General features: G+C 53.0%; 1 protein-coding gene across 1 annotated transcript; it reads right to left on the minus strand.

Moving 5' to 3' along the window:
• Positions 1–391: 391 nt before the first annotated feature.
• LOC135884865 (deoxyribonuclease-1-like 2) lies at positions 392–20,879 on the minus strand. Its single transcript, XM_065412424.1, has 9 exons — positions 20,858–20,879; positions 13,153–13,325; positions 10,932–11,020; positions 8,982–9,065; positions 6,202–6,302; positions 4,235–4,347; positions 2,069–2,223; positions 1,219–1,315; positions 392–445 (listed from the first exon to the last, which is right to left on the minus strand). Exons 1-9 carry the CDS (start codon positions 20,877–20,879, stop codon positions 392–394), a joined length of 888 nt encoding a protein of 295 aa, XP_065268496.1.
• Between the last annotated feature and the right edge of the window lie 4,462 nt (positions 20,880–25,341).

Raw genomic sequence — 25,341 nt, forward strand, 5'->3', positions numbered from 1 at the left:
CGGTCATTGTGCTCTGATAGATGGAGGGTGCTGCCGAGGGCTGAATGGGCCTGGTAGATTGAACCCTGCTTACAATTGGGCTGCTGCAGAGCCAGGCTATGATGGGTGGCAGATGGGCCTGCCAGCTGCTTGTGCTGGCTGTCCTGTGGGTAAGGACATCAGGCATCAGGGCTGCCACGCCGGCATCTTTTGCTAACGTGGCATTGACTTAAACCTTGACTGTACGAGGAGGGCTGGTTCGGCCAATGCAGTTGTACTGAAGGCATGGCAAATGCTGGTGCTGAGGGTCCTTTTGGGCTGATAGTTACAGTTAGTGGGGCTGGGCAGCCAGGCTCCACTGCTGCAGAGGGAGAGGATTCTGAGCAGGTGCTGGTGAAGGCAGCCTGGAGCTTCACTGAGCCTTCAGCATCACCTCCACGGGGAAATGGTCGCTGACAGCCAGGGCCTGCATGGGAACAGCAAGTAGGGACACAGTGTAACAGCGCTGCCAGCTTAGATCCACCTGGTGACGTGCAGCGAGTAACCTTCCCAGGGGCCTTTCCCTTGCCCAACCTCGAGACTGGCAACATCCCCGGCTGGGTCTCAGAAAGGGTGAAGATCTCCCTTAGCCTTACAGAGCTAGAACTGTCCCCAAGCTGGAGGTTCCTAGGGGAAGGGCCTGACACCCCTGACTTTCAAGCTGTATGTTTCTAGGGAGAGAAGAGCTTGTTTAGAGAAGTTTTAAATGCACTAGTTATTGTTTTCCTTATCTATGGTGCCCTGTATAGCTATGAACTCCTGGCCACTAAAGACACCTACCCGGGAAGGGATGTAAAAAATAGTTCCCACCACCTTTGCAACAACTCTCGGATGCTGCTGGGCTAGCATGGAGCGCACACAGAGAGTGGGGCGGGGAGCTGTGGTGTACGGAGCTCATCGGTGACCTGTTTGCTTCATCACTTGTGAGAGCTGCAGGCATCCAAAACTCCCAATGATAAAACCTTGAGAGCTCACCTTTTCCTGGCTGAGTTGCAGACATCCCTGTCATTGTTTCAAAATGTTTTATAAACGAGGATGCTTGGGTCTGGCCAGAGGCCCTGTCTGGTCCTTAAGGATGCCCCTAGTATGACTGTCCCACATAGCCAGGGGTCTACCCTGGAATTTAACAGGCAGGAAGAGCTTCGCTGTCTAAAGGAATTAAATGTTTGCTCTCTGGGGATCAGTTTCAGCCCATGGTACCTCGGCATCCTCCAGTTTGAAAGTGTGTTGGAAATTATAGACAGCAGCAGACTTGGGCTTGATGCTTTTCTTCAGCTTGGAGCCACACACTACAATCCTGGAACACGACAACACAAGACTCAGGGTTAAACCCTGCACTTTCCAGGGGCTTTCATTTCAGATTCAAACACAGCAAGGAAAAGCCCCGACTCCGGGGATCTGGGGTTAGTATCAGTGGGGCTGAGAGAGAGCTCAGTGCCAGGCTAGTCCTCAGCCCTTCTTTTCCCGGCCACCAAATGCCGTCTGCCGTTGTCTGTGCCTGGCCTCCGAGAGCGGCTCTCTGCTGAGAAACAAGAGCTAAGACCCTAGGCAAAGAAGCCCCCACCCAAGGCTTTCACTGGAGCTCTCCTAGTTCAGCCACAAGAGGGAATGCAGGCACAGGCAGCCAGCAAAGGCAGAATGCCCTGTGAGTCCTGATCACAACTGCTCTGTGGATCCACTAGACGGAGGATCCCCATCAGCAGCTGCATTCACTCTCATGTCCTCCGTGTGCTGCGCTCATGTTGCCCACGCGATCGGCCTGCTGGCTGCAGCCGACCCTTCCCCCAGCACGCATGCACACACCCTCCCACACACAGCCATTCTCCTGACAGGCCAAAGCCACTCTGCCTGTTCTGAGACTTGTTAACAGCCCACCAGGAAATACAGAGAGAACCCTTAGAAATCTCCCCCGTCTGCAGGTGGGTCTCTGCCTGTGCCGGGAGCCGGGGTCTCTCCCTGCAGGGCCAGAGGAATGTTAAGGCCCCAGGGCTGCACCACGCTTGCCAAGAGAGGCCTGCCCATTGCAACGCTCGGAAAGGCGGCGTCTCACCTGTCGTAGGCGCAGTCTGACTTCCCAACGGTGGTGTCTGCGCTGTCAGGGATGAGCCACTCGAACACCTCGCTGGTGCGCAGGCGGATGGACCCCCAGTCCCCTTTCTTGACGTAGGAGCAGTCGGCGTTGAAGTCTCCCAGGAACATGATATTCTGTGGCAGGAACAGCGTGAATGGGCTGGTGTTTGGTGCTGGCAGGCACTGGGACCGGGCACGAAAGAGACCAGCATGCAGGCAATAGCTCCATTAGGCATTCTGTGCCTGAGCACGGGCTTTGGGCCCTTTGGACTGCGCTGTGAGGACTGAGTGAAAAGCAGAATTTGCATCCCAGGGAAGGGCTGAAATTTCACTGTTTGGTTTTGTCTTGAATTGGGACGAAAAGTCAAAATATCAAAGTTTTACATGGAGTGGAAAGTTTTGATTCGGAAAGGTCTAAACCTTTTGTTTTGGGTCAGATGTTAAAAGGCATGTGCGGAAGATGTTGCATTGCCTCATGGGAGTTGTAGTTCAGGGGCCTTATACCCCCATTCACCCACTGGGCCATGTTCCCTGACCAGACTACATCTCCTATGATGGAACACACCATGGATCAGGCAGAGGGGAGACTGTTGTGTAACATGGGAGATGTAGTCCATCCAGAGATCCCATAGGGGAGAATGGGTAATGAGGAACCTGAACTACCACTCCCATGAGGCTCTGTTGCAGAGCTGGCAGATGCCGTTCACTGCCAAACCTCCTCAAAATGAAATGTTTTGATGCCATTCAACAATCCAAAACCCTGTGCTTCGGGTCAACGTGACCCTACATCAGATAGTTCGTTTCCATTTTCCTGCAGGAAAATCAAAATTTTTCCCCAAAGAAAATGTTGATTTTGCAGAAACTGCATTTTCCATCAAAAAGGCATTTTACCAGCCATCAGCCGCCCAGAGACGTGCTACTGATGCAGAACCAGGCACTAGGCACAGAGCTCTGGCACTCTGCCAGCAGAGGCTGTCCATGCAGGAGCAGCCTCTTGGAACCAGGGGAGCTCTGAGTGCTGGCTGGTGAATCTTGCCCACATGCTCAGGGTTTAGCTGATCGCCATATTTGGGGTTAGGGTGACCAGATGTCCCGATTTTATAGGGACAGTCCCGATTTTTGGGTCTTTTTCTTATATAGGTTCCTATTACCCCCCACCCCCATCCCGATTTTTCACACTTGCTGTCTGGTCACCCTATTTGGGGTCGGGAAGGAATTTTCCTCCAGGGCAGATTGGCAAAGGCCCTGGAGGTTTTTCACCTTCCTCTGCAGCGTGGGGCACGGGTCACTTGCTGGAGGATTCTCTGCACCTTGAGGTCTTTAAACCATGATTTGAGGACTTCAATAACTCAGGCATAGGTTAGGGGTTTGTTACAGGAGTGGGTGGGGGAGATTCTGTGGCCTGCGTTGTGCAGGAGGTCAGACTAGATGATCATAATGGTCCCTTCTGACCTTGAAGTCTATGAGTCTGAGTCTGTCTATAAACTGCCCGGTCTGTGCCCCACAGAGCCAGGCCTGCAGGAGGTGGTGATGGCACATGGTCTGCGTCAGAGAAACGTGGGCGTTTTTGTGGCATTTAGCCACCGTCCCATGGAGCCAGAGACACAGACGGCTATTTACACTGGGGGTAGGGTGACCAGACAGCAAGTATGAAAAATCAGGACAAGGGGTGGGGGGTAATAGGAGCCTATAAAAGAAAAAGACCAAAAAAATCGGGACTGTCCCTATAAAATCGGGACATCTGGTCACCCTAACTGGGGGTGAGGAAGGCTGCTGTCAGTGAAACTATGCCAGCATCACCCTGGAGCTGTCTGGGAGCAGACTCCAGACCATGGAGCGTCCCAGCCAGCTGTTCTGGGAATGAGATCTCAGCTGATCGCCTGTGCAGCTGGCTCCTTCCTAGCCAATGTGGTGGCCCAGAGGCAGCAGCCGATGGACGCTGTGGGTTCCACAGGAACTGTATAGTTAATACCAACCCAGCTCTAAGCAAGGGTGAGAGGGAGCTGGGTTCTCTGGCCTGGACGATGAAGGAGCTCAGACTGGATGGTCAGAACGGGCCCTTCTGGCCGTAACAGCTGTGAATCTAAAGCCCCTTCATACGTTCACATGGGTGGGGCTGGGTTTGCACCCGGATACATCTGCTTACGTCAGTCCCCCACTTGTCAATGACATCTAAGTAGACATCATAGAGGGCGTCGATCTCTGCCACAGCCTCGCTGGGGGGTGTATGCAGGGGCACCAGCACAAACTCCTGCACCTCTGCAGAGACACAAGTTACAGAGTCATCACACACGTTCACAGAGAGCCATCTCGCACACATGCAAAGCTCTCACAGACACACACAGTCATCACACACGTGCACACACCCAGCCAGCCATCGCGTGCACACACACACACACAGCCATCTCGCACACACACAGAACTTTCACACACACAGTCATCACACATGTACACTTACCCAGTCATTGCACATATACACACAGAGAGCCATCTCGCACACATGCAGAGCTTTCACACAGACACCTCACACTCACACACACCCAGCCATCATACACACACACTCAGAGCCATCATACACGTGTGCACACATTCAGAGCCATCATACACACGCAGTCTTGTACCATAAGTTTGTCCGTCAGCTTCAGTAACACCCCCAGCAGCGCTGCCCTGGGGCACCCTGACCTAGTGGGGACAAGAGTGCCCCCGCCCAGCGGACATGTTCAGCTCTCTCCCTTCGTCTACATCGGGGTGGGAAAACGTTTGGCCCAAGGGCCACATCTGGGTGGGAAAATTGCATGCAGGACTATGAATGTAGGGCTGAGGCAGGGGGTTGGGGTGCAGGAGGGAGTGCGGGGTGTGGTGTGCAGGAAGGGGCTCAGGGCAAGGGGTTGGGGGCTCAGGACAGAGGGTTGGGGTGCGGCAGGGGACACAAGGCAGAGGCTTTGGGGGCTCAGGGCAGGGGGTTGGGTGCAGGAGGGGTGCGGCAGGGGGGTTGGGGTGCGGGGTGCAGGAGGGGTTTGGGGTGCGTGCTCCGGCCCAGCACCGCTTACCTTGAGTGCGTCCGGGGTGGCAGCAGTGCACAGTGGGGCTAAGGCAGGCTCCCTGCCTGTCCTGGCCCTGCGCCGCTCCCGAAAGTGGCCAGCATGTCCGGCAGTGGCTCCTGGGGGTGGGGTGGGGCAGGCGGCTCCGCCATGTGCTGCCCTTGCCTGCGGGTACCACACCCGAAGCTCCCATTGAGTGTGGTTCCCCATTCCCAGCCAATGGGAGCTGTGGGGGGTGGTGCCTGCAGGCAAGGGCAGCACACGGAGCCCTCTGTCCCCCCGTCCCCCCGGGCTGCAGAGACGTGGTGCCGGCCGCTTCCGGGAGCGGTGCGGGGCCAGGGCAGGCAGGGAGCCTGCCTTAGACTTGCTGTGCCATGGGGCTGGCAGTCCCACGGGCCGGATTGAAAGCCCTGATGGGCTGGATCCAGCCCGCGGGCCGTAGTTTGCCCTCCCCTGGTCTACATCCATGAGTGTCCTGTCCCCTATTAGCCAACATAGCCAGAGTCCTGTGCCCCACTGGGTGGGTGAGAATGGGGAATCTGGAGCGGAGATGCGAGCATCTCATGACATCCCTCCTGTGCAGCTCTCACTATGCACATATGCCAGGTTGTAGCTGAATGTGACTGCAGGGTTCAGTCCCCCGCGTACTGTATGAGCCAGTACCCTCTGCTGGGGGGAGTGGACCCCCACAGCCACACTTCCCAGACCTAGCAGAGTCTCCCTGTCCTCCAGCAGCAGGGCCTGAGCCCAGAGCAGGAGGGCCGGGTCCCTCCCTGCCGGAGGCAGTGACAATGCACCCGTCCTGGGGCCATGAATCTGTCACCCCCTCAGCGCAGCACACGAGCCAGCACGTGGCTCCTGCATCGCTCAGAGCTACCCCTTCCCAGACATTCACCCTACTCGAGGATGCGGCTCGCCAGCCTGCTCCAGCTCAGTGGGGCTCACGGCTACTCTGAGTCTCTCACTGTTGCCTTGAGCTCCAGGATGGTGCAAACCGGCGGTAGGGCCCTGTGTGGGGCTGGACGGGGGCTCAGCAGGGCTGGGGTCACTCCTGCCAGCGGGCTCTGCTTACTCGAGTTGGGGGACGAGAACTTCACGATGAAGGGCTCCCGACTGAAGGTGTTGCTTGGGTCTGGGTACTGGTACGTGGCCACTACAGACACCACCTGCGTCCTGGGGGGAAACAGCAGGGAGGGGAGAGAGTCAGTAAGAGGATGGGAAGGGGGCTCCGGCTGTTCATGCCAGAGGGTTTGGCTTGGTAGGGGTTCCCCACCCCTCAGTCCTAACCCACAGCCCCCTACTGTCCCAACCCTTGGCTCCCCACCCACAGTTCTGCCAGCACCCCTCAATCATGACCCACAGCCCCCGACCTTCCCAGCCCTGGGCTCCCCACCCACAGCTCTGCCGGTGCCCCTCAATCCCAGCCTGCTGCACCCTGGTCCCCAGCTCCTACAGTGCAGCTTTGTCAGTACATCTCCAGCCTAATGTGTCACCAGAAGGCAGACCTCTCATGCCCAGTGGATCACCTGCTGCTACAGCTCCTCAGTGCTGAGACCTTCCTTGTCAACACAGGAGACGTTGGTCCTGAGGTAATGGGCCAGATCCTCAGCTGGTGTCAGTTGATATAGCTCCACGGCCCTCAATGGCGCTGCCCCATCAACACCAGCTGCAGCTCTGGCCCCTTGTTCATTAGTTCATTTGTTCAGCTGTTTGAACACAGTGGGGTGGTCTGGGGCAGTAGGGTCCCTTTGGTCCATCTCAGAGCTACTTGCTAAGCCAGCCCCAGGGTGCTGAGAGCCTCAGGCAGCAATGGGTCACTATACATTTTGTTCATTTTCGTCCATGACTCTGTTCTCTGTAATTTGACTCGGGTTTTAACACATCAGGACTGCTCGGATACAGCCCGATACTGATGTCCTCTAGAGCAGTGATTCTCAACCTGTGGTCTACGGACTATGTCTAAGGAGTCCACAAAAGATTTAGCCTGAGACCCAGGTGAATGCCCAAGCTCCTGCGGATGCCCAAGGAGTGACAGAGCTGCTGAGAGCCCCATAGGCTGAGGAGCCCAAATACCTTGGAGATGCCAGGACCACTGCACCTGGACAGCGTAGGAAGGAGCTCAGGGGAATTAGTCAATGTGCTGGATGGTGTCAGTGTGTTTCAGATGGATGCCCTTCTGACAAAGTGGCAAACATACTTGGCACTGAGCTGGGACCTGGTGAAGCAGGGAGGGACCGGGTCCCCCTACCTGGCTGCCACCCACCCTGGGTGGTGGCTCACTCCCCTGACTGGCCATCAGGCCCCACAGGCCTGAAGGAGAGGGCAGACAGGGCCGCCCAGAGGGAGGGGGCAAGTGGGGCAATTTGCCCCAGGCCCTGGGCCCCGCAGGGGCCTCCATGAGTATGTCGGAGGCTCCCCCTGCCTCCGTCTTCCCCCACCCCCTGGCGTCTCAGCTGGTAAGGGGGCGGGGCTGCGAGCGGCGGGAGCTCAGACCCCTCTGGAAACACCACGCCGCTGCAGCGCTGGATGCAGCGCGCTGAGACTCCGGGAGAGGGGGTAAGCGGCATGGTAAGGGGCCGGGGCCGGGCACCCCCTGAACCCCATCCCCCACAGCCCTGACCCCAGCTCTGAGCCCAGCCCCTCTGAGCCGGGCACCCCCCTAACCCCATCCCCCACAGCCCTGAACCCCAGCTCCGAGCCCAGCCCCTGTGAGCCAGGCACCCCCCCAGCCCTGACCCCCAGCTCCGAGCCCAGCCCCTCTGAGCCGGACACCCCCCTGACCCCATCTCCCCACAGCCCTAAGCCCAGCCCCTGTGAGCCGGACACCCCCCGACCCCATCCCCCCCACAGCCCTGACCCCCAGCTCCGAGCCCAGCTCCTCTGAGCCGGACACCCCCCCGACCCCATCCCCTCACAGCCCTGAGTCCAGCCCCTGTGAGCCGGGCACCCCCCAACCCAGATCCCAGCTCCCCACCCAGCCCTGGGCAACAGCAGCACCACCCCCAGGCAGCTACAGCCCATTGGCACCAACCATCACCATCACCCAGCAACAGCCCATTATGTAACTGCAAATGTATACATACCATTAAAGCATTTAATGTTTTTAAATAATGTATTTAGTGTATTTTCAAATTATTACAAATTAATTTTTGAATGTATTTCACTGGTTATTTTTTACATTTCCAAATATATGTTACAACTTTTTTTTATGGAAGGGGCCCCGGAAATTGCTTTGCCCCAGGCCCCCTGAATCCTCTGGGCGGCCCTGAGGGCAGATATACTAAATCTGGCCGTTGGGCCACACAGCCCTGAGGGAGGGCACTCATATTGATTTTTGCCCCTTGGCTACGCTGTCCCAAGACAAGGGGTGATCGTACAGACTCAGCTGCGGGGAAATAATAAACCTCACCCTGCCCCAAGAGGGGATGGGGGGTGCGTGTCCCATGACATCCTCCAAGCAAATATTGCCCAGGCAGGAAATGCTGCATGTGGGACATGCTGCCCAACGGACGTGTTTAGAAGAATGGAAATACACAGCTACTGTGATGCAAAGGGCCTTAGCTCTGACCCCCAGATCCCAGCCCTCACTCCCCCCAGACCATGAGATCGCCTTGTGCCCAAACACTATGGGCCTCAGGCTTGTTTAAACTAAGACCCCTCTACACCACCCTGCCAGCTTAAAGGGGCCTGAGAGGAGGTGTGAAGGGGCCACTCTGTGTGAGGCCAGGAGCACCACAGACGCTGTGGGTCAGGTTCCCCAGGAGTTGCTGCTGATGTACACAGGGGGAGGCAAGCCAGGCCTGTCTCCGGGCTGGCAGCTGCTGATCCAGCCTCTCCCGTGAGCCCCGTTACCTGTAGATGAAGAGGTACATCTCCATGTAGTTCTCCCGACCCAGGGGCTCGCTGATCTCGTAGCTGTACTGATGCTTCGATGCACTGCGGGGGGACACAAAGGAGAACAGCGATGATGACCTCACAGGCTGGCCTCGGGTCTGAGCCTCCCTCTCCGACAGTGTCAGTGGGGTGCCCCCAATGTACCCAGCAAAAGTGCCAAGGGAACCAGGCCCTGGGCGCAGACCTGACAGATAAACACTTTCAGTCCCCCACGAGCCATTCCCCACTTTACTCTCCCTCTGCTTCCCTTTGCCCTGCACTTTGTGTGGGGCGGAGGAGGGTCCTGGCACTAGGCACTTACTTGGCACTCAGGTCTTCTCCCTACAGATACCAGCTAATTAGCCAGCCCACAATGCTCCTGCACCCTGTGCTCGCACCTTTCACAGCTGATCTCCAGCCTGCACTCTTGTGTGGGCCCTCTGCGCGCCCACCAACTGCAGAAGCTGAAGGAGACTCTCTCACTGTCAGGCCTAGGACACATGGTTACGCGCCACCTGCTGCTGCACAGGGCACGAGTCCCTTCCTGACACTGACACAGCCCTATGCACGCATACGTGGCCCCGTCCAGCTGAGGACCTTGTGCTGACAAGGCTGGATTCGGCCTCCCAGACCCTGGAGCATGGAGCCAGCCCCTTTGCCTGGTGGCTGCTCTATGGCCTCGTTTATCACTGTGACATTGTCTAATTAAAATATGACCATTCAAATCATTGTTGCTACCACTGTTATATAATTGCAACAAATCTTATACAAAGTGTGATGTATGGCCAGAAAGCGTTAAGCATCCTTCGGGATAAATGACACAGAGTCAACCATTAGAGACGTGTGAATGGTAATTAGGGCCACTCCATACTAGATAGGCTAGAACTTTGAAATGCAAACCTGTATTGTTAGAGAAATGGAGGGGATGGTAATTGTATATGTATACTTATAGCTTGTAAATGTTAGCCAGGAGTTCCTGTGTGTCACTATAGCTATTGATTCAGAGATCAAAAGGGAATATTAACATTTAAATGAACTGTAAACATAGGATATCACTTTAATCGTCTCTCTTTCAAATGTATAGCAAATCACCTGAGAATGATGGAAAACGGGCAATTGCCTTATGTTAATCTGTGTAGATAATTACCAGCGATGCTTAGGAAATGGATCCACTTCAAAGTCCGCCTGAGTGCCTATTGTTTGCCTAAGGACTTGAGCTATCACAAGAAGGCCTGAAACTGTATAAAGATGCCTTGGGTCCCAATCCTTTTGATCTCTGACGTGCATGATGCTTCATGCAGGGGAAGTTTAAGTTGTAAGGCTGAGATCCCAGTCCTAAGCTGGAACACCCTGAATATAAACATTGAACTATAACCTATGAACTCATTCTGAAAGAACTCTGCAACTACAAAACTCACCATCTCTACTATGAATTTAATCTCAAGAACTGTACTCATGTCTGTATGTATATTGATCTTTTAACCAATACTCTCTTCTTTTTTTTAAAAAATTTTAGTTCAGTGGATAAGAATTGGTTGTAGCATGTATTTGGGTAAGATCTGGAATATTCCCTTAACCTGGGAGGTGATGTGTCCGATCCTTTGGGATTAAGCACTTTCTTATATGATGAATAAGATTTTCAGTAATTCTCATCATATCTGACTTGGGTTTCTGGGTGGAGGCCTGAGGCCGGGGTGCTTTAAGGGAACTGTGTTATTGACTTCTGGGTAGCCAGTGAGGTATTATAGAAGTAGTTTTGTGCTGGTTTGGTAACTCTAAGTATTGGAAAATCCACCAGCTTTGGGGATTGTCTGCCCCGTTCTTTGCAGTTCACCCTGATTGAGTGACCTCAGTTGGCTCCCCTGGGACTCTGGTCACAATCACTGATGGGGACTGAGACATGTCCCTGCCACCCACTCCGGAGGTTACCTGTTGAGCTGGTCCAGGAGACTGGTCACGGCACTGAGATCGGCGTCCCGCACCTCCTGCACCAGGGCGATGTCGTACTGTGACAGGATCTGCGGGCGGCACAGGGGCAGCTGTCAGCGCACAGCCGGGAGCAAACGGCAGCTCTGTTCCCTGCCCTGACGTGGACCGGCTGTGGGCTGGGTGCAGAGCGCTGGGCTCTGCGGTCAGTAGACACCGGCACGGTACAATACGCAGCCCCAGAGAAGGACGCGCCATTCGAATTGTACGTGTGCAATGGGCCAGCCTCACGGACAGGGCTAGAGCCCCACTGGGGGACGGATGGAGCCCCCCGACTCTGCAACCTGGGGAATCAAGGTAGTAGCAGGTGCCTGTGCCTTGCCAGTCTCACCAGGGCATGGATGTCATCCCCGAGAGGGGGAGCCTGGGACACAGAGAGGGGAAGGGACTTGCCTGGGGTCACAGAATAGTGAAGAGCCTGGCCTCTTGACGCACAGCCTCAGCACCCCCTCGGAGCTAAGAGACAAGGAGGGGGCACCGTGCAGCAAAACCCAGGTCCTGCTCCAGGTCCTGGCCTGGGTCACAGCGGAGCCTGTCTCTGACTGGGCCTGCTCCACACACCAGAGCCCAGCCGCTGTGTAGGAGCGCAGAGCACTGCAGTCAGGAGTCCAGGGCCGGATTTGGGCTGGGTTGGGCCCATCTCTGTGGCTTCCCCCAGAGGTGAGCACAGGAATGGCGGTGCCTCTCCTCTGGCTTGAAAGTCGCTCTCTTTCCAGAGAGGAGGCAGCTGAGCCTGCCTGTCATGCTACAGGACTGCAAAGAGCCCTGGGCAGGGTGCAATTGCAGTGCACCCAGCCAGCCCACAGCCTGGGCACCTCCTGGCTCAGTGCTATTTGGTTTCCCCGGTGCTCAGAGCCAGGGACGCCTGGCTGGTGGGTCTCTTTGCTCCTAGCAGTGCGGGGGGGGGGGGGGGGGGGGAGGAGGAGAAGGGGGTCAGGGAGGCAGAGGGGCCGTGTCTGCAGGCCGTGGGCTGGGTTCAGCACCAGAGGAATGGCCAGGCCAGCTGACCCTGCAACCGCTGAGCTGGCTGGGCTCTGAGCAAGGGCGTTTGGAAAGGCCCATCTCGCTGCCAGGCTGGGGTGGCCCTGGCAACCTCCAGCCATTTCCCAGGGTGAGGGGGCCCTGTGACTAGCCGAGTGGCATCTGTCCCAGGGTGAGGGAGGAATGGGGGAGGGGCACACTGGGCTCAGGGAGGTGCCAGTGTACCTGGCTGCTGAGCCCTGGCATCCCCAGCCTTTCTTCCCTGCCACTGGCCCCTCCCGAGGGAGACTATAGAGGGGCTGCCAGTATGGGGCCTGGCTCTCTCTGGGGTAACCCCACCACCTGCAGTGAGGTTACCTTAGGGATGGATTTGGCCCAGCCTTTCACAGTCGTTTTCTGCCCACAGCCACTGTAAAGGGCTGGAACCAAGCAAGGTCCTGGGATATCAGCTCCCTGCCTGTCTCCAGCAGGAGATCCAGGATCCCAGCGGCCGCTCTGCCTCATCCGCCCTGAACGTCCCCCCAGCAGGGCAAGTGTCACCAGCGGAGCCTGGCTGGAGTAACTGGGAGGTCCCCACTGCCCTGCCCTGGCAGCGAGTGCCCCCCGTTACCTAGCATGATGACATATGGAGCAGAGGCAGGGACTGTAGGGGCTGCCCACCCCAGCCACTAGCCCAACTAATGTGTTCTCCCAGTCCCAGCCGCTCCTCTGCCAGCTGGGAGCTGGTGAGGGCCCAGGCGTAGGGTGACCAGGCAGCGAGTGTGAAAAATGGGGCCGGGGGTGGGGGTAATAGGCACCTATATAAGAAAAAGCTGTGAATATCAGGACTGTTCCTATAAAATTGGGACATCTGGTCATCCAAGGGCAGGGGGAGCTGAGTCCCAAGGCAGCAGGGTGTGGGGGGACAGTGTGATCAGCCTGGATCCACCCCTGTTCCCCAGCAGAGAGATCATTAGTTCCGTGACCCCCTGAATGAATCCCCAATCCTCTGGAATCCCCCTGGGACTTGCCTGCTGTCATCCCCGAGACGGGGCCCTTTTAAAACCTTGCAAACACAAACAATCCCTGGCTGCCGCTGAGTTCCTGAGCTGGCCCTAGAACCAGCACTGCCAGTGCCTCAGCCCTTACCCCTGCCAAGCCGTAACTCCAGGCAGCCTGGAGCCCGGCGGCCTGTACTACTCACTTTCACGATGATGCCCGCGGTGGTCTCGTCAGACAGCTTGCTGTCTCCAAAGCTCTTGATGTTGAAAGCGCAGATTTTCAGGGTGGCGGCTGTGCGCAGTAGGTAGGCCAGGGACAGCAAGGCCAGCGCTGGCTTCATGGCCCCCATCCTGCAGGCAGGAAGGGACACAGCGTCTGTAGGGATCAGCAGAGAGGTTACTGTATTGGCAAGGAGCAGGAAACCGCCTAGGAGTGCTGCCTGGGCTGGAATGATGGGGGGCCCTGGTGATATGCATAGCCTGCTGACAGAGGATGCATGTACTAAACTAAACTGCACCTATCACAACCCTCCAGGAAGTCAGTCAGTGTCATTATCCCTAATTTGCACATAAGGAAATTAAGGCAAAGAAAGGGGAAGGGACTTGCCCAATGTCACCCAGTGAATCAGCAACAGAGCTGGGAAAAGAACCCAGGAGTCCTGGCTCCCAGTCACCTGTTTTAGCCCCCAGACAACCGTCTGTAAAGTTACCACAGGTATGGGGCAGCCTTTCTGTATGTTCCCTTCATTAACCCTGCGTGCCTGTATATCTGAAAATAGCCCAGAGCCAGTGATTGCATTAAACAGCGTTAATGTGAACTTGGACACAGAAGGATGAGAGAAGCTGGGACAAGGAACAAGCCGCTAGTCATCTCTGTTGGTGCTCATGTTGGCTACAGATCCACTAATACTCAAAGCTGGGAACCCTCCCACTTCCTCCCCACTCACACGCATCTCCCCATTTACTTCCCCAAAAGGGGCAGGGACAGTTGCAATTTCTTCCACATTGTAGCAAGCATGGCTGGTTCAGGAATTGGAGGATCCCTTACCACTAAGGTGACAGATTTGTATGGTGTCTGCATGTCACAGATTGTTGGACTCTCTGCTATAGGGGTTGCTAAGGTCATACGGCCCTGCATTTGTAGGGTTAATTGCTAAAACAGGGGGGTTGACTGCAAAGACAGGGGTGCTCACTCTCTAAGTGAAAAAATGTACTGCTTTCTCCCCCGACCACTTTGTTTTAGCAAGAAAATTAGTTACAGAATTTTCCCCAAGTTTTTTAGGGTTAATTTGTGTGTTATATCAATTAAACTTTTTCAAATATTTATACACAGCATACATTCTAATATCCAGTACATTTTTACACATAGTAGAAAAGAAAATAATATAACAAATAAATAAAATATAGCCCCCTTGAGTTTATATAAACCCTCTGAGGATAATAAACTTTCATTGACTGCTTATCCTTGGGAGATATAGGTAGAAACCTTTTGAAAGTTTTTTTTCTCAGCTTTAACATTTTGCAACATTGTTTAAGGTTTAACTTAATTCAGTGAGGTTTGCCCAGGATAGAGCAGGAACTGGCGGGATCTGTCTCAAGAGACAGAGGGTTGGTGGACACCCAGCTGTAGTAAGGAATTCATACTTTCAGCTGCATATGATTTGGGTATGGATGCTATTGGGTTAGGACCTGGAACAGTAACCATGACAGGCATTCTGTCACAGTCATGTTTATGCTGAGCAAGGCTGGGGCTCTTGCTTCAACCCCAGGTTGCACAATATCTGGAAAAGGGTGTTTCATAAAGACCTGACAGATCGTAACAGGCAGACTTTGGAACTGCTGCAGTGACATGGCAATCAGTTATTGCTACAGGATCATTTCCCAGAGAACAACCACAACAATGCAGCCCTGGTGAACCATACGGTCAGACCCCAGCATATTCCATGGTTCCGATAAACAAGTTAGCACAAAGCAGTGGAGCCAAATCACCATGATCTTGAGCAGCAGTTCAGAAAGAATAGAGGAAACAGGGTTACTTACAAAAGTTTTAGAAGTGAAATGTTTTCTAGAGGAGATGGGGAGAAATAAGGGTTGTCTTCAAGGAGCATAAAAATAACAACTCCTGTATCTATTAACTTATTAAACCAACAACATTTAACTAATAGCCCGCATGACAATAAGCAAGCAACAAAGCATTCTATACATATGCTTAATACTTTGATTTACCTCCTTTTACTTTTTCTCCTACCCTCCCCCCCTCCCCCCCTGCACTTCTTTGCAGGTTAGAAGGGTGGTGAGTAGGGTTTTGTTTTCCCCTATTTGCATTTATTAATTTCATTTTGACATTTACATCAGGTATCGCCTTGTTTAAAGGGGCATCTATTTCAAAGGCATGGTGTCATTGCTACAACAAAGCCAGCTGACATTAGTTACTTGTGTTCGGCTTCAGAGTCCAAGATCCATTGTTTAAATATAAAACAAAGGTTTGAGGACTTCAAAAATTAATTGCTTTGTTGGACATTTGTCTTGTTTTAGGACCAGCGTCCATGGGCAACAATTCACAGACAAAACCATTTAACAGTGCCTGCCAGGAAAGGCAATTCCTTCTTTATGTACAGCAACATGTTGGCTGCTAGCCTCAGAGTCCAAGTGATGTTGCTGCCTTTTGCTTTTCAGGGTCCCCTGTCAGCTTTTCACTTGGAACCAAATATCATAACTTAAAGGCACAGCAACAATTGAAGACCTAATACCTTTAACTTTAAATTATCCCAGGAATTACTTGAATAATACTTTTACTTTAACAAGGCTAACTTGTCTCACCTTTACCATTTCATGTTCAAAATAAAATTTTTTAGCTCTTTAATTATTGAAGCAAATGGATTTTTAGCGGAATCCTTTGAAAGCCAATTTATTTGACACATACATTTCACATACACCTTCCTTTTTAAATAGGGTTGTATTGACAGGGAGTGTTCATTTAGGTCCTTTAAACCTTTCACAATCGCACAACTTTATTGCATCTCGTGTTAAGTACCTTTTGCTTAAAATTTGAATTAATTTTAATTAATTAATGGAGCTGTTTTTTCCATTCCCTTAATTCAGGCTCATGTGATTCCATGGACACGCACACCCATGCCCCCAGGAAGTGGGGTGAGGGGCATGAATCACACCAATATGCAAATTTCCAAAAGTATTTTATGGCACATTCAAATTTCCAAATCATGCAGTCGTGTAGTAGGAATTTTTACCTGCTTTGTAGCCAATAGCCAACTATATTTTGGGGGTCAGTCTAAAATTTGCTAAAATCATAATGCTTTCCTTTTTAAACTAGTAATTTTGGTTGAATTAGGGTTAACATTACAATTTCCTTTTAGGGGTGTGGTCTGGATCTACCATCAGGCTGATTTTATCTTTATTCCAAGCTGGTAGTTTCCTCAGATAATCTCTCTCATTTAGTTCTTCTCAGTTTCTCCTTCAGGACAGCCACCCACAATTACCTTGTAGATCACTGATGTTTCTTGGACCTGCATAGCTGCATTCTCTCTTTCATCTAATGAGCACCTGAGTCTGTTTGAGTTTGTGGTTAATTCCTGCATCTTTTCCTTCCCTTTCTCATTTAATTTTCTTAGCTTTCTATACTCCTCAGCTCTCTCACTCAACGCTGCAATTTGTCCCCTTCAATCATGAACCTGCTCTCTCAAGTCCTCCTGTTCCTTCCAGCACTTAACACGATTCCCGGGACACCCTGCTTTGCCACAATGAATTGCTCCTGTGCCACCCGGGAAGCACTTCTCAACTCCTTAGGTTCTTTGCACCAACTTAACTTCCTTGAGCATCTCCCAATCTCACCACAATCGATCTGACATTCCTTGAGCTTTCCTCGTGGCCATTCTGAGCCAGAGCCACATTTACACTATTCATATTCTCAAGCAGCATTTTTAGTTCCCCATTTTGCTCCCTCTCTTAACTCCTTAATCTTAGGTGTCTTCTCAGCTTTTGACGTAAGCCATGAACACATGTGACCCCACGGATCGGTCTCAGATTGGATTAGGCGCACTGCAGTGTGCTAGACCAGGGATGGGCAAACTTTTTGGCCCAAGGGCCACATCCGGGTATGGAAATTGTATGGCGGGCCATGAATGCTCATGAAATTGGGGATTGGGGTATGGGAGGGGGTGAGGGCTCCGGCTGGGGGTGTGGGCTCTGGGGTGGGGCTGGGCATGAGGGGTTGGGGATGCAGGAGGGTGCTCCGGGCTGGGACCAAGGGGTTCGGAGGGCGGGAGCGGGATCAGGACTGGGGCAGGGGGTTGGGGCGGGGGCAGGGCTGGCTCCGGGCACCAGCCTGGCAAGCAGGTGCTTGGGGCGGCCACTCCGGAGCGGGGCGGCACGTCCAGCTATTCGGCGGCAATTCGGCAGACGGTCCCTCACTCCCGCTCGGAGCGAAGGACCTCCCGCCGAATTGCTGCGGCCAAAACCCTGGAGCCGGCCTGGGGCAGGGTGTGTGTGTCAGGAGTGCAGGCTCTGGGTGGCGCTTACCTCAAGCAGTTCCTGGAAGCAGCAGCACGTCTCCCCTCCAGCTCCTACACGGAGGCATGGCCAGGCAGCTCTGCGTGCTGCCCCATCCACAGGTGCCGCCCCTGCAGCTCCCATTGGCTGCAGTTCCTGACCAATGGGAGCTGTGGGGGCGTGCTTGGGGCAGGGGCAGTGTGCGGAGCCCCTTGGCTGCCCCTACGCATAGGGGCTGGAGGGAGGACATGCTGCTGCTTATGGGAGCTGCGTGGAGTGGGGCAAGCCCTCGACACTGCTCCCCGGTTGGAGCACTGGAGCGGAGAAAGTCCCGGACCCCACTCCCCGGCGGAAGCTTGAGGGCCAAATTAAAATGTCTGAAGGGCCGGATGCAGCCCCTGGGCCGTAGTTTGCCCACCCCTGTGCTGAGCTCTCCACTGCCACTATACTAGGCCAAGCATTCCTGTCTGATACGCTCTCAAACACTACTACCTATCAAGGTGCCCATCCGGGCCACCAATTCGTTACCAACAATGGTTTTAGTAAGGTTCGAATTTATTCAGTGATTAAAGAGACCTCCGCATCAGTCAGCTTGATTGGATTTATTAAATAATTAATTAACTAGACAGCAGAAAGACTTATAGTTAAGAGTATAATTACCACAATCCATGAGCCCGATTCTACAGCTGACGACAGGTACCTCGCCCTGTTTGGTTCTGCGATTTGCTTATACCTGGTTGGTACTTATAGGCAGGTTGCTGACAAATCCATTAGTTCCTCTTTCCACAGGCTAGAGGAAAACACATCTTGTTCTGATACATTTCCTAAAGTTCCGAGTCCCTGATTTGGACATCTGCCCCTTCCTGTCAGCCTATGTTTACAGTATATAGGGTACTGCTGATTGTGGCGAAACCTTGCTTGTGAAATCAGAATGACAGAGCGCTGTGTTAAGGGTTATGGCAACTTTCTCCTCTTTTCAGCCATCTGGTCTTTTTTCCCTTTATAGCATGACGCTCGAGGTGGCAGGGGGAGGGCGGCCTCACAGCCCAGCAATCGGCCTGGACGAGCCTGGTTCACAGGTCAGCGGGCGGGAGTGTTCGTGTGAACTTGCCTCCAGAACGATGAGCAAAGCTGCCCAGGTTCAGGCAGGCTCCATGCAGGCCCCTGGAACAAATGCTCCATAGCTGAGCTTTGCAGTCTGGACCCATCTCTGCTGACTGCCCTGGATCAGCCAGTCACCTCTGTTGGGGCTCATGTTGCCTACAGGTCTCCTTGGTACCCTCCCACTTCCTCCCCTCTCCTACACGTTTCCCCCTTGGCCTCCCCACAGTCACCTCCCAGAGCTTGCCCCAGCTGGGGAAGGCTAGGCCTGGTTCCCTCCCTCCCGGGGCACTGTGCACAGTAATGCCAGGCACACCTGAGGGCTGAGCATGCTGCCTCCGCACAGCTCTCCTTCCCTCCAGTGGGCAGCCGGGCAGCGCCCCACTGGCACTCTGTCTGATAGCTCTCAAGCTAAGTGCTGCTGTGGACAGTTCCCCTGAAAAGACCAGGGTCTGCACTGCTTAGCTTGAGCCTCTGGGACCATTTGCAAAGGTCCTTGTGGCCCATAAGAACTCAATCAGCTCCAGGGTAGCACAACCAAGGGCAATGTCCTGGCTTCTCCTAAGGTGTTTGATAGTCCCGACTTGTTAGCAATCTGCAGTGGGGTCTGTAAGGAACCCACAGGAGGAAGGACACTATAGGGTCTAGAGACTGACCCACCATCTCCGCTGTAATGCCAGTCTCCACCAGGCCTTCCTACGGGCTAACGGGCAGCGCTAAGGGATGGCTCTGCTTGAAGGTGGGCAGTCATCACTCTCTGGGAGTATCTCTGGGGAGTGTCCCTGGCACGTGGTCTCTGCTTACAGCAGAACTGAGAGACCTCTGCCCCTTGGCTCGCACCTGCAGTTGAGGGTGTGAATCTAACCACCAAATTCCTCCTGGTATTTCGTGCTCAGATTCTCCTGATGGGTGACAAGACAGCCGACAACATGCCGCTGATTCATCTGCCCATAGAGCAGTGACACTCAACCTTTCCAGATTAATGTGCCCCTTTCAGGCCGCTGATTTGTTTTGCATACCCCAAGTTTCACCTCACTTAAAAATGACTTGCTTACACAATCAGACATAATAATACAGAAGTGTCCCAGCACACTATTACTGACAAATTGCCAACTTTCTCATTTTTACCATGTAATTATAAAATAAATCAATTGGAATATAAATATTGTACTTACATTTCAGTGTATAGTATATAGAGCGGTACAAACATGTCATAGTGTGAATGAAATTTTAGTTTGTACTGACTTTGCTAGTGCTTTTTATGTAGCCTGTTGTAAAACTAGGCAAGTATCTAGATGAGTTGATGTACCCCCTGAAAGACCTCTGCATACCCCCACAGGTACGCGTCCCCCTGGTTGAGAAGCACTGTCATAGAGCACCACTTGCAAAACACTCCTGGAACCCGTAGGAAGGGTTCTTGCTATAACAACTGCCGGCTCCCAGAATTTGTCCAGTGTGATATGATTCTGTGCTGCTGATGCCATTAGTCTGTAAGCTCTCAAAGGAAGGGATCCCTTCCTTCCACACATGGTATCTACTAAGGCAGTGCTTCTCAAGCTATCTGATGTGGGGGACCGGCAATTTTTTTCCCCAATGTGCCAGGGACCGGTGCCATATTATTATCCTATTTGATGCTCTTATGAGGAAACTCGTCGCGGACCGGCAGCCGATGGCTCGCGGACCGGCACCGGTCCGCGAACCACCACTTTGAGAAGCACTGTACTAAGGCACCATGCAGAGCTATGCTACTCTGGGCATAATACTAATGGTGCAGCCATGAGCTTTCTCTGCACCCAGCAAGATCCAAGGTGAGCTGTCCCTTTGCTCTCGAGTTTTACTCTCCGCCAGTCTATCCGTAGCAGGGACAGTGGATGGGGATCTCTCGGCAGCCTCCATCTTCTCTCTTGCAAATGTCTCCAGCTGAATCTGCATTACCCCCCAACGCCTTCTCCGCATTTTCAATTTCTGATCCCACCTCCCTATTGCGGGTTGGGTTTGGGTTTTTTTTTTGAGTGTCTATCGCAAATCCCAATGCTCAGATCTCAGCCTTGATCCACAGTAATTCTGCCTTGCTTGTGTCTCCCCCCAAACTTTCATGCCATCTGACTCCAAATCTTCCAGGACTTTCATAGCTGATCCCACCTGGTCGTGCTGATCTCTGCTAATAACAATACACCTCACGTTCAAGAGTGCAGACAAACCTCTGCCTTCATTAACAGCCAGTCCAACGCTACAAAGATCATGTTACCTGTGAAAAATAAAAGGAAGAGGCATGCTTTAAAAAGAGAGGCTAGCTCTTACTCTGTAAGCAGCTCCCAGGCATGGGTCTGGAGGGAGAATTTGCAGGAAGCCGCTCTGCTCTCGTGGCTGATAACGCACGGCCCACAATTCTGCTGCTCCGACTGCCCCGGCAGGAGCACAGACAGGAGGCCAGGGGCAGGTGGAACGAGATGGACCCTTCGGTGCACGTTTTGGCTCTGGACAGATGCTTCTCTGTAGACAGGGAAGCAAACACTCATCCCTGGGAAGGGTGGGGCTGCTTTAATGAGTTCTCTCTTACAATAGAATTAAATAAAGAAGCGCTCAAGGGAAAAACCGATACATTGCCTAATCAGGAGCAGCTAATTTAGTTCGGGGGTGGCACAGAACCACGAGAACAATGCAAGACAAGAGCACCAGGACGATCCCTAGCTAGGCAGAGTGGACAGACCTGCTTGCTCATGGTGTTTGTCATAGTATCATGGGAACGCTAACTCCGTGCGAGCTAGGCAGAGTGGAGAGAGCTGCTTGCTCATGGTGTTTGTCATAGTATCGTGGGAACGCTAACTCCGTGCGAGCTAGGCAGAGTGGAGAGAGCTGCTTGCTCATGGTGTTTGTCATAGTATTGTGGGAACGCAAGCTCCATGCGTGGCCATCCTTCCCAGATCAAAGGGAAGGGGCATCAGCCTGCTGGCTCCCAGCTGGCCAATGGTTCCTGATGGGCTGCAAACCAGACAAGCAAGGAGGAGAAGGGAAGCTGTGGCTTAAATCTACTAGCATGGGGGGAAATCATAAAGATCTTACTCATCTTTTACTCAGCCCTTCGGCAGCAAAGTCACCCTGGCATCATAAGGCCAGAGTGACACTTGGGCAGAGGCCTCGGGCATTGGCTCTTGGGGCAAATGAACTTCCCCAGCGAAGCAGGAGACGGTATCGTTCTGATACCGGCAGAGGAGGATTGATGTACTGAGGCACCCAAGCACTGTGGCCAGGAACTGGGGACTTGGAGGGGGACCTGGAAGAGACATTGTGATCTGGGGAGTCCAGTGAAAGCCGGGGTGAATCTCATCACTAGGGCATCAGTGGGGTCTGATCACTATAGGAGAGAGGGAGAGTGTAACAGGAATGGCTTTCCAGGGGATGGAGACCTGGGGCTAAGCCAGCCCTGATTCCAGGGCAAGTCATGCCTGTGTTGATCCCAGGGCAAAAGGCAGCGGGAAGCTGCTGGGAGGGGCTCTTGCAGTGGTCCCCGAGAAAGAACAGTCCCTCAGGGAGGAGGGGCTGTGCCCAGCTTAAGCCTGGGTGGACGAATGGTCTTTTGTGTTTGTTTTCAGAACTGTGTTAAGTTAATTAAAAACCCAGCCCCAAGACAGGCTGTGACTGGCAGAGGGACTGTGCAGAGTGTGTAGAGGAGGCTGAAGAAGGGGGAAATAGGGGCAGGGCGCTGCAGAGAGGCATCCTTGGCCACGAGGAGGCACTGGGGTGGTGGCCGGCCCTGTTACAGACAGGAAATAAGAGATGGCACTGGGCTGGCCGTGCCAGAGAGTTATGGCATGGCAATGAAGAGTGTGGCAGAGGTGCCGACTTTATGATTTCCCTGAGAGTGCTCAACCCCCACTCCACCCCAGGCCCCACCCCCACTCCACCCCTTCCCCCAAGGCCCCGCCCCCACTCCACCCCTTCCCCCACGGCCCCGCCCCCACTCCACCCCCTCCCCTGCCCCGCGCTTCCTGCATGCTGCTGAACAGCTAATCACTGGCGGGTGGGAGGCGCTGGGAGGGAGGGGAAGGAGCTGATTGGCAGGGCTGCCGGTGGGTGCTGAGCACCCACTATTTTTTTTCTGTGGGTGCTGCAGCCCCAGACCACCCATGGAGTCAGCACCTATGGAGTGTGGTGAAATTCTCTGAACGAAGATACAGAGAGTGGAAAACAAAGGGGACCACAGGCCCAGAGCAGAGGAGAGCGAGAAGGAAACACTCCTGTGACCAATCTGGGGGTGGCCCAAACCACAAGAACCTACTGTGGGGGTATCAGCTACCCGACAATCTGCTGGGAACAAGTCCATAAGCACGGGTCACCAGGGCAGTCCTGAGGCTGCAGAGATGATAACAAGCCACTCCTTGACACAGCAGTTCCGTATCGCTCCTCTCAGTAAGGAGATGCAGTCATTTTGGCTCACTGCAGCACTCGACTGGGTTGTGTTGACCCCTCAGAGTGGTTTTCCAAAAGCCACCCCCAATGTGTGTTTCTCCCTCCACCATCCTGACCTCTTACAAGGGTCAGGCTGGAAATCATTATGACTTGGTTTGTCTTTGACAGTTTCAAAGCCAGGAAAAGAATTCCACAGCTTTGCAAGGGCCACTCAGCCAATGGCAAAGAATGTCTAGCATCAAAAGGCAGTGAGCTTGTTAAAGGTGATTCAGCCCTGAAAGCTCTCTTTCAAAGCCCAGGGAGATGAGCAAGGAAGTGAAGCCATATGGGGCGTGTCTCCTTCTTCGGTATTAGTCAGGCTGAGTGTCTGTGTTGTTGGTACCCCCTCTCAGAAACGACTCATCATAATCCAACTAACAAGCCCCCAAACACTTGCTGTGCTCACACCCTGTTACCCAGGGTTCTTTTACCCAAAGCTGTTGGTAACTTTTACTCTATGCGAGGTAGTATCAGGAAATAAATCAGGGGAGACACAGCCGTCTGACCGATAGATGGCTGGCACAAACAGGGCAACATAAGAGTGCTTTCACTTAAAGCTAAACTTTACTTAGTCTCAAGCACTTACACACGTCCACAACAGGTTAGTAAAACATCCCCAACCCTCGATAATTACCAAAGCTGAGTGTGGCTCTCGAGTGGCACAGCAGCAGCCCATCTGCCGCTGGGGACCGCAAGATGTATCCAGAGGGAGAGTCCAGAAGAGTCCAACTACCTCAAACTTTTCCCCCTTATTTATACATTAGTAATAGAATGACATGTCCCTTAAAGAAAACTTGTCAAGCAAGCAGTTTCAATGGTCAAGCAAGAGGTTCCTTCTGATTATTGATTAACCAGGTGTGGGTTTTTCCAGAGTTTGCAGCCTTGAGACCCTGTTAGACACATTCCTGAGGGCACATCCTGCTCTTCTAAAATGCATGTATTAGCAGCTTCAACACAATTCTTACCAGGAAGGACGTGGGTCAAGCTGCTCTTTCTGTGGGACCCAAAACCCCCTCCCCTCCTGCCTTGGTCAAGCTTACAGCCTGCTGACTTGGCTGCTTTTAGCAATAAGCCATAGTGGTTTCAGGAACTTTACTGGTTTGCCAAAAATCTCCCCGTACAACCCTGCCTGCACCAGCTCTGCCTGGCAGGCAAGTCTCACCCACCCTGAGCCATGCTCCCTGCCCAGCACACGACAATGCTTACACCAAAATTCATCTCCCCATTCGAGATCTCTGTAATGTTCTGGTAAGTTCATGTTCTTTAAAGGAGATATGCCAAGGCCTCAGGGCTCCATCAGTGTTCGGACAGGATCGTGAATCTCGAATTTTTTGATGGTTTTCTTGAAGCCCCAGCTCCTAGAATCAGGAAATTACATGAGAATCTCAGCTTGCATTCAAAACAAAACAAAGTCTGTTTCTAGCCCTCACGGTTGCAGAGAAAAACTTGAAGATGTGATTCACATGCGACATAAAGGCTATGAAACCAGAAAGCAAAAAAAAAAAAGAACCTCCAAAATGTTTTAAAAAGAAAATCTCATGATTTTGGGGGCCTGGTTTAAGATTTTTGAATGCTTGGGGTTGGCACCATTGCTCTGTCCCAGCCACGAAGAACTGTGAGAAGGGGATAACTATCCTCCTCAGACAAAGTCCTAGATGTTGAGCCCTACTACATTGCACTGGAGCGACAGAGAGGAAAATGCTTTTTCTTCTTTCGAAGGCTTATGCGCATTGTTATTTTGCTCAGTGCTCAGTACCATAGTAGGTGCTATACAAAATCATAAACTGGACACCCAGATGGCTGGATAGATAAATGGATAGACCAAGATGATGGGTGGATGCATGGATTAATAGGGGATAGATAGAGGTAGAGGTGAGATGAGATTGGACGGTAATGCTGGCAGACCAGCTCTGTTTGGTGTGAGATCTAAGGTGCAATTGATCAGCCCTATGGGACTGGGAATAACCTGAATAATGCTGTGAATCTGTGTTAGGGACCATCTATTACAAATGTAGGCTTACCTGTGAGGTGAGATACATTGGAGGACCTAATGGGACTGTCTGTGACTCCAGGTTAAGGCTGTTATAGTGCCTGAGGGGTTTATACTTGATAATTGGTTAGTGAAATCTAAGCATGGAACTCACAGCCAATTGGGGGTAGTGCCCTGCTTCTTCCCAGTCTGCCCTGAAGTTGGTCCTCACGCTCGTGAGCCACTGCAGGACAGCTTCACATGGACCCCGCCCTAGATCTGTGCCACCCTGAGCTGCAGCTGCTGTCCTGTGTATCCGAATCACCCCCCAGAGCAAGGCCCCCCCGTGTCCCACTTTTGCAAAGTG

Source organism: Emys orbicularis, chromosome 10, assembly GCF_028017835.1.
Source record: "Emys orbicularis isolate rEmyOrb1 chromosome 10, rEmyOrb1.hap1, whole genome shotgun sequence".
Taxonomy (NCBI): Eukaryota; Metazoa; Chordata; order Testudines; family Emydidae; genus Emys; species Emys orbicularis.